Source organism: Octodon degus, unplaced genomic scaffold, assembly GCF_000260255.1.
Source record: "Octodon degus isolate 3935 unplaced genomic scaffold, OctDeg1.0 scaffold00005, whole genome shotgun sequence".
Taxonomy (NCBI): Eukaryota; Metazoa; Chordata; class Mammalia; order Rodentia; family Octodontidae; genus Octodon; species Octodon degus.
The window spans coordinates 11,007,167-11,021,143 of record NW_004524581.1 but is presented as its reverse complement, the minus strand read 5'-3'; the positions used below and the strand labels follow the sequence as shown (position 1 = coordinate 11,021,143).

The 13,977-nt window shown below is 55.4% G+C and overlaps 1 protein-coding gene across 7 annotated transcripts in view; it reads right to left on the bottom strand.

The window, feature by feature from the left end:
• The window catches only part of Cdh23 (cadherin related 23), a 373,574-nt gene that overhangs the window by 200,634 nt on the left and 158,963 nt on the right, over positions 1-13,977 (bottom strand). For all 7 annotated transcript variants that reach the window (XM_023718494.1, XM_004623978.2, XM_023718498.1 and 4 more), the window contains exon 9: positions 6,671-6,749. In XM_023718494.1, coding sequence (XP_023574262.1) covers positions 6,671-6,749 — 79 coding nt within the window. The remainder of the gene's footprint in view (positions 1-6,670; positions 6,750-13,977) is intronic.

Genomic DNA, 13,977 nt, shown 5'->3' with positions numbered 1-13,977 from the left:
TTCTGCTCTAACCCACCTAGGGATGAATCTCCTGTGAGCCCTGGTTCACCTCCCAGCTCAGCCACATCAAAAGACCACCACACTGTTGCCTCTATATCTCTACTAACAGCCCACCTCACCCCTCTCTGACCTGGCCCCTACTCCCCCCTGGCCATTTGCCCCTGAGTTATGGGGCCTCTGTCCCCTGCCCCTGTGTTCCCACAGCTAGGGACTCTAGATTTCCAAGCAATTGCGTTTCTTGAGTTCTGACTTCTCAGAGGAAGAAAAGCCAGTTTCATAACAAGTCTTTGATTCGCATGGCACGATGGTCCATGATAGCCACCCCCACCAGGCCCTGCCCAGGGCCAATGCCCTCAGTGGCACACGTAGCAGGTATGGGCTTATGCAAGTCTGACTTTAACTGATCATCCCCACTCTGTCTACAAATGCACACACATACACATACAGCCCTGCCTCCAAAGTACTCCCTGTGTCTTCAAAGAACCTCCGACTCAGCAGCATTAAAATAAAGTCCGGAGACAAGCATGCTAAAAGTCCTTGTCCTGCAATGAGATAACTGGCTGCATGCCCCACATGATTCCACAGTAGGACCACTGCCTTTCAGGCTGGAGTGAGGGGTGTCAGCGCAGATACTTCCTACCTAGTTTCTATTCTCATTCTCTCATTCATATTCTCATTCTCTCTCTCTCTCTCTCTCTCTCTCTCTCTCTCTCTCTCCAGAACAGGGGATTGAACTCAGGCCCTTGCGCTTGCCAGGCAAGCACTTATTCCCCTGAGCCATCTCCCTGGCCCCTCTCTATTCTCCAATACTCTTCAACCTTCTTTGCTATCACCTACCCTGCTTGCCCCGAGAGTCACTTAAGGTATTTTTTTCCTAAGTGCTTTCCCACCTCTCCCTGTAGAATCTCAATATCACAGGCATGATGTGTACCTGAGCATTCAGCACAGAGAGAGGCAGGTATTTTTCACCATCCTGAGCACAGCGTTTCACCCCCCCCCCCCGGGCCCATCAAGAACGCATGTTCTTCTAACAGAACTTCTCAGAGTACGGTACCCGGATCAGGCCCTATAAAAGCTGCTGATCTGGGAGGACCAACAGGATTGTCTTCTGGAGCCCAAGAGACTTGAACTCAAATCCCAGCTCTGCCCCTCAGCAGCTGTGACCTTGGCCAGAGCAGGTCACCTTGGAGCCTCGTCACCTTGTCACCACAATGGAGTGGGGTGGAAGGGGGTTCTGTCCCTTAGAGGCCATCACACAGGGTAACTTGTGTCTGGCCTGGGCCTGGCACAGGGAAGGCACCCAATAAGTGGAGGTCCCCACCCTTCCTGCTGTGGGGCGGAAGACAACAGAACGGGACGGGGGCGGAGGCTGTAATGCAGAAGGCACAGGAAAGCTCTGCTATGGGCTCCTTTACATTCACTGACCTCAGGTGGCCAGGGCCCTTCTGACACTGGGGGAGAGACGCAAGTGACAGAGGTCATCTTTCTGGTATGTGAAAGAAATCCATATGGCTCCTATGGGAGCCAAAGGACATGGACAGGATCAAATCCCCTGGAAGACATGTGTGATTGTTTGGATTAAAAATGTCCCCCAGGGGGCCGAGGAGATGGCTCAGTGGAATAAGCACCTCCCCGGCAAGCACAAGGGCCTGAGTTCAACCCCTGATTCCATAAAAAAAAAAAAAAAAATTGTCCCTCAAAAGCTTGTGTGTTTGGAAGATGACTGGATCATGGGGTGCTATACTCAGCAGTAGAGGCATCCTTTGATGTGCTTAACCTCCCCTCCACTCTCTCTACTAGGAGCTCCACTTTTATTTCGGGTTTCACATATGAATGAGATTGTGTAGTATTTGCCTATTGGTGTCTGCCTTATTTCACTTAGCAAAGTCCTCTGAGCTCACCCATGTTGTCACAAATGACAGGATCTCATTTGTTTAGAAGACTGAATAATATTCCAGTGTGTATGTGTACACAGTCATGCATCACTTAATAGCAGGGACGTGTCCTGCGAAATGTGTCATGCGACTGCTGTCATTGTGTGAACAGCACAGAAAATACTGAGACCAACTAAGATGATGACAACGGCCCCAGGTGATGTGACCTTCTGCAACCCCTGCTGCACATGGGGATGTGACTGGGACCACACTGGTTGCTTCCATATGGTGGCTCTTGGAACATTGCTGTGGTGAACATGGGACACTTGCTTTTATTTTCCCAGCTGTATGTGAATGAGACCATGGGCCCCAATGAAAAGACGAGCACGTGAGTAGTTCACTCGGGGCATTTGGCTTGGAGGAGAGCAAGTAGTATTTGGAAGTTCAATGAAGCAGCTTCCCTGCCCAGGGGCTCTGACGGCGTCTGGCATCTCGGACCAAGGCAGTCCCCACCTCCTCCCTTGCCACCACCACCTACCCCCATGCGTACCCTGCCCTTGCTGCCCACAGCGCTGTGAAAACTGTCCATTTCTAGGTCTGTCCCCTGACCCAGCTGCAGGCTCTGAGGCCCACAGGATGAGAGCCCACCCCCTCAGGAGATGGGCACAGCTCCTGGCTCCGAGAGGCTGCTCAGTCACCTGGGGTGCGGAGGAAGCCGCATACCTGGGGAGTAGTCCCTCTAAAGTGAGTGCTTCTCCAGGGGCTTGCTGGACTTCCACCACCATCACACAGATGGAAACTGATGCTTAGGAGGTCACAGCTGGTCAGTGGTAGGGTTGGGAGAAATGGAGCATCCTGATTTTTGTACTAGGTTGTGTGTAGCCCAGCATATCCCAAACATGATCACTTCAACATATCAATATATCACCATCACCATCATCACCATCACCACCATCATCACCATCCCCACCATCACCATCAGCAGCAGCAGCAGCAGCGCAGTGCCAGCAACTGAAATGATGCCCTCACACGTGCCTGTATGAGTGCCTTATTGCAGAGGCACACTCGGGGTCCTAGATAAAACATTATTAATGTGATATTTTATAGTCTTTGTTACATCCTATGTCCTCAGAATCCCGCGTGTTATATTTACGGTATACCTCAATTCATATGTCTCAAGTGCTCCCTAGCCACAGGGCTGGCAGGACTGGAAGCCACCACCACGGGCAGCAGCCTCAGCATCTGTGCTCCATTCTCCGGAGTTCTGAGGATCCCTGGTCCTGATCTTTCCCTGCCATTTACCAACCCTAATGGTCCATGGCCATTTAGACCCACCAGCACCATCCGTCCACTGTGAGGAGTCGGAGCCCCATCCGCGGATGAGGACCACAGGGCTGGAAAAACTCGAGCATCTGGCTTGGACGCACTGCTGGCAGGTGGCCGGGCAAGGCCGCAGTCTGACAGCTCTGGACTCCAGTTCCAGTGCTCTGCACGGGGCGGACGCAGCTGCCCCCCAAGGCGGGATTGTTTCTGGCTGGCAAGGGCGGGATGAGGCTCAGACTGCAGGGCGGCTGGCAGCTGGGGCCAGGAGCCCGCCGACCCTGCTTCAGCCCGGCTCTGCAGGCCATGATGGCCCTGGCACACACAGGCTGGAGAGCCGCCGGACCCACGCCAAGTCCTCTAAGTGAAAGAACTTTGTCATTCCTCAGTCCCAGCTTAGCCACGCAGAGCTGAGAACAAATTGATGGCGATGGGGCCATAACTTACCTCTGAAGGCCTCTTTGTTCTTGGCAAAACAGAGGGGTCATTAGTAATGGGGAAGCACTGGTGTGCGGACATAAATCCCCGTGGCGGTGGGGCTGATAAACAGCGCAGAGGGGCCGGGGCCTGGGGGTGCTGGGCAACTTAACTGCACTCCAAGGGTCCCCTGTGGCCTCAGGCCGCCATCCGCCGGTGAGGGGCAGTGGGCCCTCGGAGTTACCACAGCTCAGGCTCTTCCCAGGACTCGGGACCCTCACCTGCATCCTTTCAGTAGAAAATGGTCCCTAAGCACCTGGGGTGGAACAGGCGCCACCTGGCACTCAGGGCCCACGTGGGGCAGGTGGCCATGAAGATGCCCTGTATGTGGCAGGGAGACTCAAGGCAGCCTTCTGTCTTCTTCCAGCTAAACAGGCAGTGGCTAAGCCACCCAGCACAGGGCTGAAACGCACGGCCCCAGTGAGGCAGGTGTGTGAGGCAGGCCCTGCCCCATGATGCTCTTTCCTGTTTGTTTTTTCTGAGGGTCTCACTATAGAGCCCAGGCAGGTCTTGAACTCAAGGGGCTCCTCCTGCCTCGGCCTCCTGAGTGCTGGGATTATGTACGCACCACCACACCTGGCTGGCCAGAGACTACAGGGACAAGGCCAGATCCCAGTCTGCTGTTGCCGTTCTCTGGGGACTGAGCCCTCCTGCCCACCGCCTCCAGGCTCACACTGGCTCTCAGGATGGACATGACAGACCAGGCTGGGAGAAGGGGAGAGCAGGGACACTGTGGGGCCAGCTCAGTGGGGTGGGGCGGGATAAGCAGGGGAGCCAAGGGAGCACCCTGTCCCTAGGCTGTTCACTGTCAGAGGAGTGATGCAGACCCATGGGACCAAGGGTTGCAGCCACCATGTAACAGATCCAAACAAAGACCTGCCCAGAATGGCCAGTACCTGCCCCAGGTGCTGCCCTCACCCACAGCAGACTTCACCAATTGAAGACTGCACCGAGCTTGTTTGGCTTCAGTATCCTTTTCAGGCAGGCCTTACCAATCAAAGCGGGTGTGAGGCTGAACCTATTTGTCATCCTTTCCAAAGGCTCTCAAGGCACATCCGTGTTGGCAGTGGGGATCCTACAAAGCTATGCTAACTGCTCTAACCTTCTAGAAGTTTCTGCCTCCTGCCACAGCCTCTACATGCTTCTTCTCTGTGTGGTTTCCCATCCTGGTCTCCACTCACTCTTTGGTTTGCACCTTGGAATGTGGCCCTAGGGGATGCTGTGCCTGGGAGTTCCTTAGGGTGTTGTTATGCGCTGCTGTCCCCTATTCCAAGCTTCAGGGCCCTACCCAGGGCTCCAGAGCCCAGACCTGCAGCCTCCTGCTCCAAGGAGGGGGAATCAAGGGCTGCACCATCTTTGAGGGCTGGTGAGAACATCCCCAGCACACACCTGGATGTGCCAGTGCCCTGGAGGACCAGCTCCTAATGTCATTGCAGGAGTTTCCCCTTCCAGGCAGGTGCCAGCCAGGCTGGGAGATGTCTGGAAGCAGACCAGGACATGAGCAGACACTCCCCTTCCTTGACCAAGGTCTTCCTCACGCAGCCACCAAATCTTGGCCCAACTCCATTGCCTGTAGGGATTACTGATGTTCTTAGAGCTCAGCACAGCACCCTGGTCACCAGGGGCACTGGCTTTGCTTCCCAATTTGCAGAACTCAGGAAGGACTTAAGCCCCTGGATGCCCTGCCCCATTCTGCCCTCCCCGGGAGGCTTCCAGATTGACAGGCAGCCTGCCTTCCTGCAGAATAGCTTTCTTCCCAGGGCTGGCTCTTGCTCATCCTGGCCTGAGAGCCACCCATGCTGAGCTGCTGGGAGCCAGAGAAGTGACATTTACTCATTCATTTGTCCCACAAGTACCTGTTAGGGTTCACTCCATGCCTGGGGCAGAGCCCCTGATCCGTGCTCCTGCTGACCCTTGCCCCTTGGGCTGCATCTGCTCTGGGCTCAGAGATGTAGTAATCATCATGCCAGCAGCTTCAGGGCCAGGGCACCACGAGAGGCAGATGACAGAGGAGCATCCTGTGTCCCAAGGGTGTGCTGTTCCCTTCCACCAGCCACCCCAGCTAACCTTTAACTGACCAGGCAATGCCTAGTTTCCCCAGGCATTAACTCCTTGCACTAATAATAAATGACTGGGGTCAGGGAGATAACTCAGTGGCCTAAGTACCTTCCTGGGAAGCGCAAGGTCCTGAGTTCAATCCCTGGTATCGAATAATAATAATAATAATAATAATAATAATAATAATGGCAACAACAATAAAATAATAAACTACCACTTGCAATAAAGTCCTTCATATACACTCATTCAGCTCTTTGCATGTACTAGGTCATCTGACCCTTAAGCTTCTTCTCATTCTTCCAAATTTATGGATGACAAACAGACACACATGTTGTGAGCTGCACCTTGCTGTCCCCCTAAAGCCTCATGTGCCCACTGCTGGGGCTTTTCAGAGGAGTTTGGGCTAGGGTATGTGATAGCTGAGTGAGCCTGCTGATGGTTTAGCATAGATCTGGCAGTGGCTCAGGAGAAGGCCTGCCTGGGTGTGGGGGCGCTGCCCCAAAGGCTCAGAGCCAGTGTTGGCCAGCCAAGCACTCTGAGTGGAGAGAAACACTTCCATACATTCCAGATGAGACAATGAATTGGTAATGGCTAGAAATGGGAAGGACATGAACTCACCTAGAGCCACAGCTCCACTTCATCCAAAATTATGTAAAAATTGCCACCTTTTCACCAAACAAGAACAGAAAAACTCAAGAGTACCAAAAGAGGCTGGATGGGAGCCACTGAGGCCCAGGCTCAGAGCCCAATGCTCAGACCCTGGACAGCAGCCACATTCTGCTCCATGATCCCAAGCCGCCCAGACACTCCCAGCTTGGCTGGCCCCATGAGCCCCTGCTCTGTTCCTCTTCTTTGGTCTGCTTCCTGGGCACTTTGGGCCAAAAACCCCAACAGCAGCTCCTCTTGGATGATGGCTGAGGTCAGGCGCAGCATTTCCTTACCCGAAACAATGGTGTAGCCGATGCCCCGGGGACGACCCTTATCCTGGTCCACAGCAGTGATCACACGCACGGTGGTGCCCTAGGTGGGAGACAGGAGGGACTTGAGTTGGGTCTCCCAGATCCCAGGTTGCTCTTTGTTTGTCACTGACCAGGCAGCCACCACTTCCCTCAGGCAGGCCAGCCTGCCCAGGAGGCAGGCAGCGGCTGCTCAGTCTTAGCCGCCCCTCTCTCCTGGGGACACATACCGAGGGCTTCCAGCACATACCCCAGCAAACGGACCCGGCCTTTTGGATGCCAGCTCTGCCCCTGCCCTTCTTAGTCTCCCTTGTACACAAACCACACAGGGGAGAGGAACTGGTGGAGGAGAGGCTGGCAGTGGGAAGAAGCCTGGTCTCTATTGTAGCTGCTCCTGATTGCTGTGTGACTTCAGGACAGGGGCTGCACCCCTCTGGCCTCAGTTTGCCCTACCTTATTATGAATAAGGTGGAACTCTGTTTTCACTGGGACCTGAGCAGAGGAAGACACCACAGATCAATCATCTTATGGGTACTCCCAGCCATGGATCTCCAGGGATCACGGGCCAACCAGGAATCACCATGGCGCTGCCCCAGACCCCACGCAGCACTGCAGCATCCACCCTGCAGTCCCTTCCCTGGTGGCCCTGCCCCCTCCCTTGCCCTGAAGTGCAATATAGGAGGACCAGGAGCTGGGTGACCGGGTGGGGATCGGGGCCTACACTCCTGGGCAGTCTGTGGGGAGGAGTCAAGGACACGGGTGCAGACAGCTGCTGTCCACACTTGGAGCTCAGGTGCAGAAGCACACAGGAAAGCCCAGACATCTGCCTCGAGCAGCCACCAAGTGGCACACAGAAGGCTGTGTCTAGGACAGGTCGTGAAGGGTGAGTAGGAGTTTACCAGGGAGAGAAATGGAAAGAAGGTACTCCAGGCCAGGGCTCGGCAGTGTGAATTTATTCCTAGGAAGAAGTCCTGACATGACAGGCCCATTCAAAGGTCCCTGATGGATGTTTCTTTGGTTTTGTTGAGATGAAGTCTTACTATGTATTGAACTCACAATGTACCCCGAGGTGGCCTCCAACTCATGGTGATCCTTCTGCTTCAGCCTCCCCAGCACCGGGATTCCTGGTATTGGCCACCATGTCCAGCTCTGATACGTGGGCTCCACCCTGGGGGCCAGGAGCACCCCTCCAACTGCCTCTGGCCCTGCTCTGGGACAGCAGGGCCTCCTACACGACCGTCACTCCTGCCTCTCCCGCCCACCCCAAGGCTCGATGAGGGACGGTGACAGTGTTCCAGGAGAGTGCCGAGTCTGCATGGGGAGCGCCACAGCCCAGAGCCAGGCTGTGCACAGCAGGTCCAGCGCCTCGTCCGGCCCTTGCCTGGGGGCACCAGAGTTCTAGCTAGATGCCTAGGTGGAAGGAGTCTGGTCTTTGTTTTTGCTGTAGTACTGGGTACCAGGGATGGAAGCCCAGGGCCTTTGCACTGAGCTGCTGAGCTGCATCACCAGCTCCTTTTTCTATCTTTTATTTTGAGATATGGCTGAAGTTGCTAAGTTGCTCTCTGCCTCAGCCTCCCAGAGTACTGGGATTACAGGTGTGCCCTACCATGCCTAGCAAAACCCCTTGATGAAGCCAGAGAAAGATGCCCTTAACGGGTGTGCTCTGGGCCAGGTGCAGAGACGGGGAAGCACGGGTGCCACCCTCTCGCGGGCACTCTCGCTGTGGTCAGCAGTGCTGCCAACGCTCCCTGTGTATTTTCTTGCTTCACCCTCACGACGGCCCCACTACACAGATGGGGACATTGAGGCATGCATGGTCCTGTGGCAAAGGGTGAAGGGTGAAGCCAGGATTCCAATTCAGGTGACCGGGTTAAAGGCTCTCGCCATCCGGTGACACCACCTCTGGACGGGTGGTTGCAACAGTCATCAGGACAACTCTACGAGGGTCATTGCTCTGTGCCAGGTGAGGCTGTGAGTCTGGGACAGGCTGTGTGTCCAGCTCTCCATGGAGCTGTGGGGTGCTGGGGTGGTCAGGGCTCAGGAGCAGCCTGGGGACAGAAGCCGCTTATCCTAGCTCTCCTGGACTGGCTCTTGAAGACAGAACTTCCCTCAATGGAGCCAGCTAGTGGCCTCTGGCCTAGTGCTGTACACAGAGGGGACCTGGGCCCAAAAGACCTGAAGCCTCAGGGCCCTGGGAGCCCACTTCGGGGCTGCCACGGTTCCCCTGGGCAGGAGGGGCTGGCCGTGCAGGACAGGAAACCAGGCTGCTCCTGTTGCAGGAAGAGTCCCATGTGAGCTTCGCCAGGCTCCTGACAAGGTTTGGGATTTCATCTCTTTTTGGGCAAATAAATCCGCTTTTAATAAAACCTTGATCTTTTAATACAAGTGCAGACAGAAAGACTGGAAATGTTATGAGAAGGAATTAACAGGGAGGCACGGGGGCTTTGGGGAGCCCACGGCGCTTGTTTCAGAGTCTCGGTGATTACATTTTCAATATACTGCAACTTATTTCCAAAGAGGCAGGACTGAGGAAGCGTAGGCCTGCCTGGCCTGCTAGCAGGGCACCCTGCCGGGGCAGGGCAGCTTTCTTGGGCGCTGCTGCTGTGCTGTGGCTGGGAGAGCCGGTGGGCAGGCCCAGGTCCAGCTGGGTGCACAGGCCCATGGTCCCCACGGGTGCGATGGCAGCTGAGGCGCAGCTGTGCTGGATGGACTGCCTGTGTCTGCATCCTCCAAGCTGCCCCTATTTCTTGTCCAGACAATGGCATAATCATCCCCACTCCTCGGTGACCAGCATATACCTAAGCGTCACATACAGCGAGTGTGGTCAGAGCACGTGTTCCTGTGGACGGAGCTGGAGTCCCTGCGTGCCTCTCAGCAAACCCAAGGCCTCATTCCAGGTCACACACAAAGGGCATCTCTAAGAGCCCATGGCGTTTTGGAGTCCCCAGCGTCCCGTAGTCTCCATCCTGGAGACGCGTGGTCTGTGTGTGATGAGCGCAGCCGGCAGCCGGCAGGAGCACAGCAGCTGGAGTCAAACACCTGCTGCCTGGTGCCTGCTGGGTGCTCACATGCGTCCCTGCTGTTTCCCCCAGCAGGGCAGACGTAGGGTAGATAGAGGTCTTTCCCTTGGCCCTGCTGTAGGGGTACACAAGAAGAAACTTAGGCTCAGGGGTTCCAGCTGAAGGGCAGGCAGTGAGTGGGGTGCAGGCAGCTGGGGAAGGAAGAGAGGGCTTTCTGGGGGATGGCACGGTGGCCCCACTGCTCTCTGGCAGGGGTGAGAAGGCCATAACTTTGGGCCCAGTGACTATGCCCAGGGGAGGAGTGGGAAGTGGGGGCAGAAACTGGGAATTTTCTAGAAGGATCATGTCTGTCCCTCCTATGGTTGTCCTCTCCCAAAGAAGCCCTCAGCTGGGTATGGTGGCACATGCCTGTAGTCCCAGGACTCAGAGGAGGCTGAGGTGGGAGGACCACTTTGAATTTAAAGTCAACCTGAGCTATATAGTGAGTTCAAAGCTAGTTTCGTCAAATATATATTGAGACCCAGTCTCATAAAAAACCAACCAACCAAACAAACAAAAAAAAAAAACAAACAACAACAGTAGGAAAACAAAGCCAAAGAATCCCTCATCAGGGCAGGGGCTGCAGCAGGGGGCAGCCTCAACAGGGCCTGGCTCAGGGGCCACCCCCCTCCCCCTCACTGCCAGCTCATCCGGAAGCCTGACACACATTTCCTCAGCAGGATTAAGGACCTGAAGGGTGACGTGGCTTTGGGAGTGGGAGGCACCTTCGATGGGAGGGGCTGGAAGGGCTGCTGCTGCAACTTCCGACGAGAGCTGCCACAGCAGATTCTGAGGCAGAAAATCCTATTTCTCACTCCTTAATTCCAGTCAATTCCAGTCAAAGGGCTGATAGGCATCGGCTGGCAGTAATTTGTGCAGTTTATCCGCTCTTTTCACCTTCTATCGGCCCTTCACTGACGGGCAGGCCGACATGCTGCTGCTCGAGTGAGGAAATTAAAATTTGATGCAATAATCCCAAATAAGAAGGATTTTATTAGGTAATATATACACTTTAGATGAGCCATGCCAACCCGATACACTGATAGAAGGAGACATGCATGCTGGGAGCACAGATAAGGAGGGGGAGCAGGGCAGAGTGGGAAGGGTCCAGTTGGAGGCCCCGGCAGCCGTGGGGGCCAAGCAGAGTGGGGGCCTCGGGCTCTGGCTCTGGAGGCTTAACCAGCCGGATATGTCTCAGCCTAGGCCCTGCTGGGAAGGACTGCATCAAATCAGAGCTCCACACTGTTCAGGGACAGGAGGGCCCCGGATGGAGGCACGGAAACCAATTAGAAGGTGCAGCAGCCCAACCTGGAGGGTGGCGGGACCAGGCTGAAGGAGAAAAGCTGTACAGATGGGAAACTCAGAGGCAGAGCAGGGGAGGCAGAGGTGTGTGCACAGGGAGTGTGATCCTGTGCTGGCCGGGGCAGCCTGGCTGGGGCCCCAGAGAGGCTAAATCCACTGCTTCCTGCCTGGTCTGCCTCTCCCAACCCAGTCATGGCCCACCCAGAAGAGCTCAGACCTCCAGCTCCCTGGGTCTTGGCCTAACAGGGGAAAAGGGACAACTCTGGCCAAGCAAGAAGATACCAAAATCCCTGATTCTGAGGGAAGAGAATTGTACCAGATGCTAAGAAACTGAGAGGAAGGAGAGAGAGCAGGGGTGAAGGTGGTAAAGCCCAGCTTGCTGAGCTGTGGACATATCTGGGCGGAGGGGGGCGGCCTTGCCCAGGGTCCTGCACACCAGCAGGGCCTGAAAAAAATGATAGATGAGTAAAGAATGGAGCAGTGTGCTTTCTGAGGCTCAGGCTCAGACACTTGCAGATCAAAAGGGAGAAGCTGTGACAACTTAGGTGACAATGCTCTGCGAAGGGGGAGAGACGCAAGAAGGAACCGAAGGGTCTCCGAGGCAGCTCAGTGGCCAGCACAGGTGTCCTGCTCATCCTGCCCTGATGGAGGCTGGGGCCAGGAGGCCCAACTGCTCTGACCACCCAACAGACCAGTGACCACCCAACCATGTCACTGGACCCTCGGCTTGATGTCTGTCAACTGCCCACACTGGCTGGGGGATTTACACCACTTCTCCTAGCCGCGGAAGCCCCCAAGGAAAGGGGTACTACATACCCCAACTGCTCTACTTCCTGTGAGGAATGTTTGGGGGTCAGCTGGGCCAGGTGAAGGAGGTGGCACTGTAGGGCTTCTGAGTTCCTCCAGTGGCCTGGCCACCATCATGCCTTGCCTGCAAATCAAGCTGGCTTTGGGCATCTCTGCACCCCACCCTGGGTACAACACCTGGGAGATGCAAAGGAAGCTTGAGACAGTGCCTCAGAGCTCCAGGCACCTGGACAACCTGGCTTTGACAGTCACCTACATACCCAGCTGACCGTAATGAGACTGATAAGCCAGTCATAAATTACTCAGTATAGAGTTCAACTGTGGTCAGTTCTTCAGGGGTGGTCTCTGTCACCTCTGAGGAAGAAGCCGAGAAAATAATCCCCCCAAAAGTGGTGAGTGAGCTAGGAACTAGTAGACTTGAGATAGTTGACAATAGCAGGTGTGCGGGGTGACAGGATGAGCACAGCAGGCTGTGGAGAGGACCGCGTGGCCTGGGCACAAGCTCGCTTCTTCAGCCATTGTGTAGGTCCCCCGCTGCCAGCTGAGCTGAGCCCTCAGATGGGCAGGGCAGCCAGATGGGGTAAGTGGTTCACCTGGAGTTCTCAGGAGGAGAAACCAGGGGCCAGAGGCAGACAGCAGGTCTCCCCGCAGTTGAGAACAGCAGGTAGGTCTAAATGGGGCCTGGCAAAGCTGGGGTTGTACGCAGAAAAAGAGGAGGCCCCAGGAGGTCCTGGGAAAGGAGATAGGCAGCCAGGGACAGCATCTGTCTCAGGAGCTGGGCCTCCTGCTATGCACAGAACACTGAGAAAGAGAAAGTCAGGAGTGGGGCCGATGAGACACCCCCTTTGCTCCCCATGCAGCTTCAAGCACCTGCAGGAGGCTAAAAAGCATCTACCTTGGCTGATCCCCCATACCACGCCACACCTGGATCTGGGCAGAAAGGGGTCAAATGCCAGCCTCTGGAGCCCGAGTCCAAGGCTCTAGCAGTTGTGACAGCCACAGTGCCCATGCTGGGGGCTGCTTCCCTGGCCCACACTGGTCTAAAAGCATGGCCTGCACCCAGTCATGCAAAGCCAGCCTCCCCTTTATGCTTGAAGCTGAGTCTGTGCAGACGTGCAAGTGAGTCCAGAGCACCTCAGCCTCCAGGGGGTGCCCCACTTTACTCTCAGGGTGCTGAGTTCTTCTCTCAAGCAAACAACATTCCTTCAAAAGAGAGGGCTGCATTTTCTGGCTACGGGATGCACGCCAAGCAGCATGTCCTGGGTGGTGTCTGCTGAGAGGGTCCCGCCTCTCGTTAGTCCACAGCAGGCTCTTCCATCAGGTTTGCACAAAACATGGCAGAGGCAATGGATGCTCGCCCTTGCCCACATGCCCACAGGCCTGTGGACCCACCCTGCATGGCCCCTGAAGCGCAGGAAGTGGCTGGCAGGAGGTGTGTGGCATGGCACAAAATCAGGAGTCTCTCTTGCAAATGTGAAGTAGAGAAACTCAAGACTAAACTGCTCCGGAGGCATCTGGCAGTGTGAGCTCCTGGACGAGCTCAGGCTGAGAGGACTCTTGGAGCAGAAGGCAAACTGCTGCCAGCTCCTGCCATCTTGGGGGTGGTGTTGATGCCAGGAGAGGCAGACTGGCCTGCGGGGCCACACGGAGCCGCTCAGCTGGCTGGCCGACCTGGGACAAATCCGTTCTCAGCACAGGCTGTATGTCCCATGGGCGTCCCCGTCACTCCACGGAGAGCTTTCTGAATCCCTCCCCCACGCTTAGGGCCCCAGCACACTTGGGCTTTGTCGTGGCTTGTGTCCAGACGTCCTACCAAAGCCTCATGCAGTCCTGGACAAGGCTCCTTCAGGAGTGGCTGGATCTAGATATGTGATGCTGGGATTAAGGGTGGGTGATTACTGGAGGACTAACAACCTAAGTCTGCAGACCAAAATTAGAGAAAAAGGAGGGCCACGAGGAAAGCCAACATTTTGGCCCTAGCCTTCCAAGGTCAATTAAGACTCAGGACATGTGAGAACTTGTACTGTAACGTCATGTAACTCGGTAGTGTCCCAAATTTTCTGATCAAGGAGATTATGGGGCCAAAGAGGAAAGTGATCGATGATGTAGAGTGTGCCTAAGGAG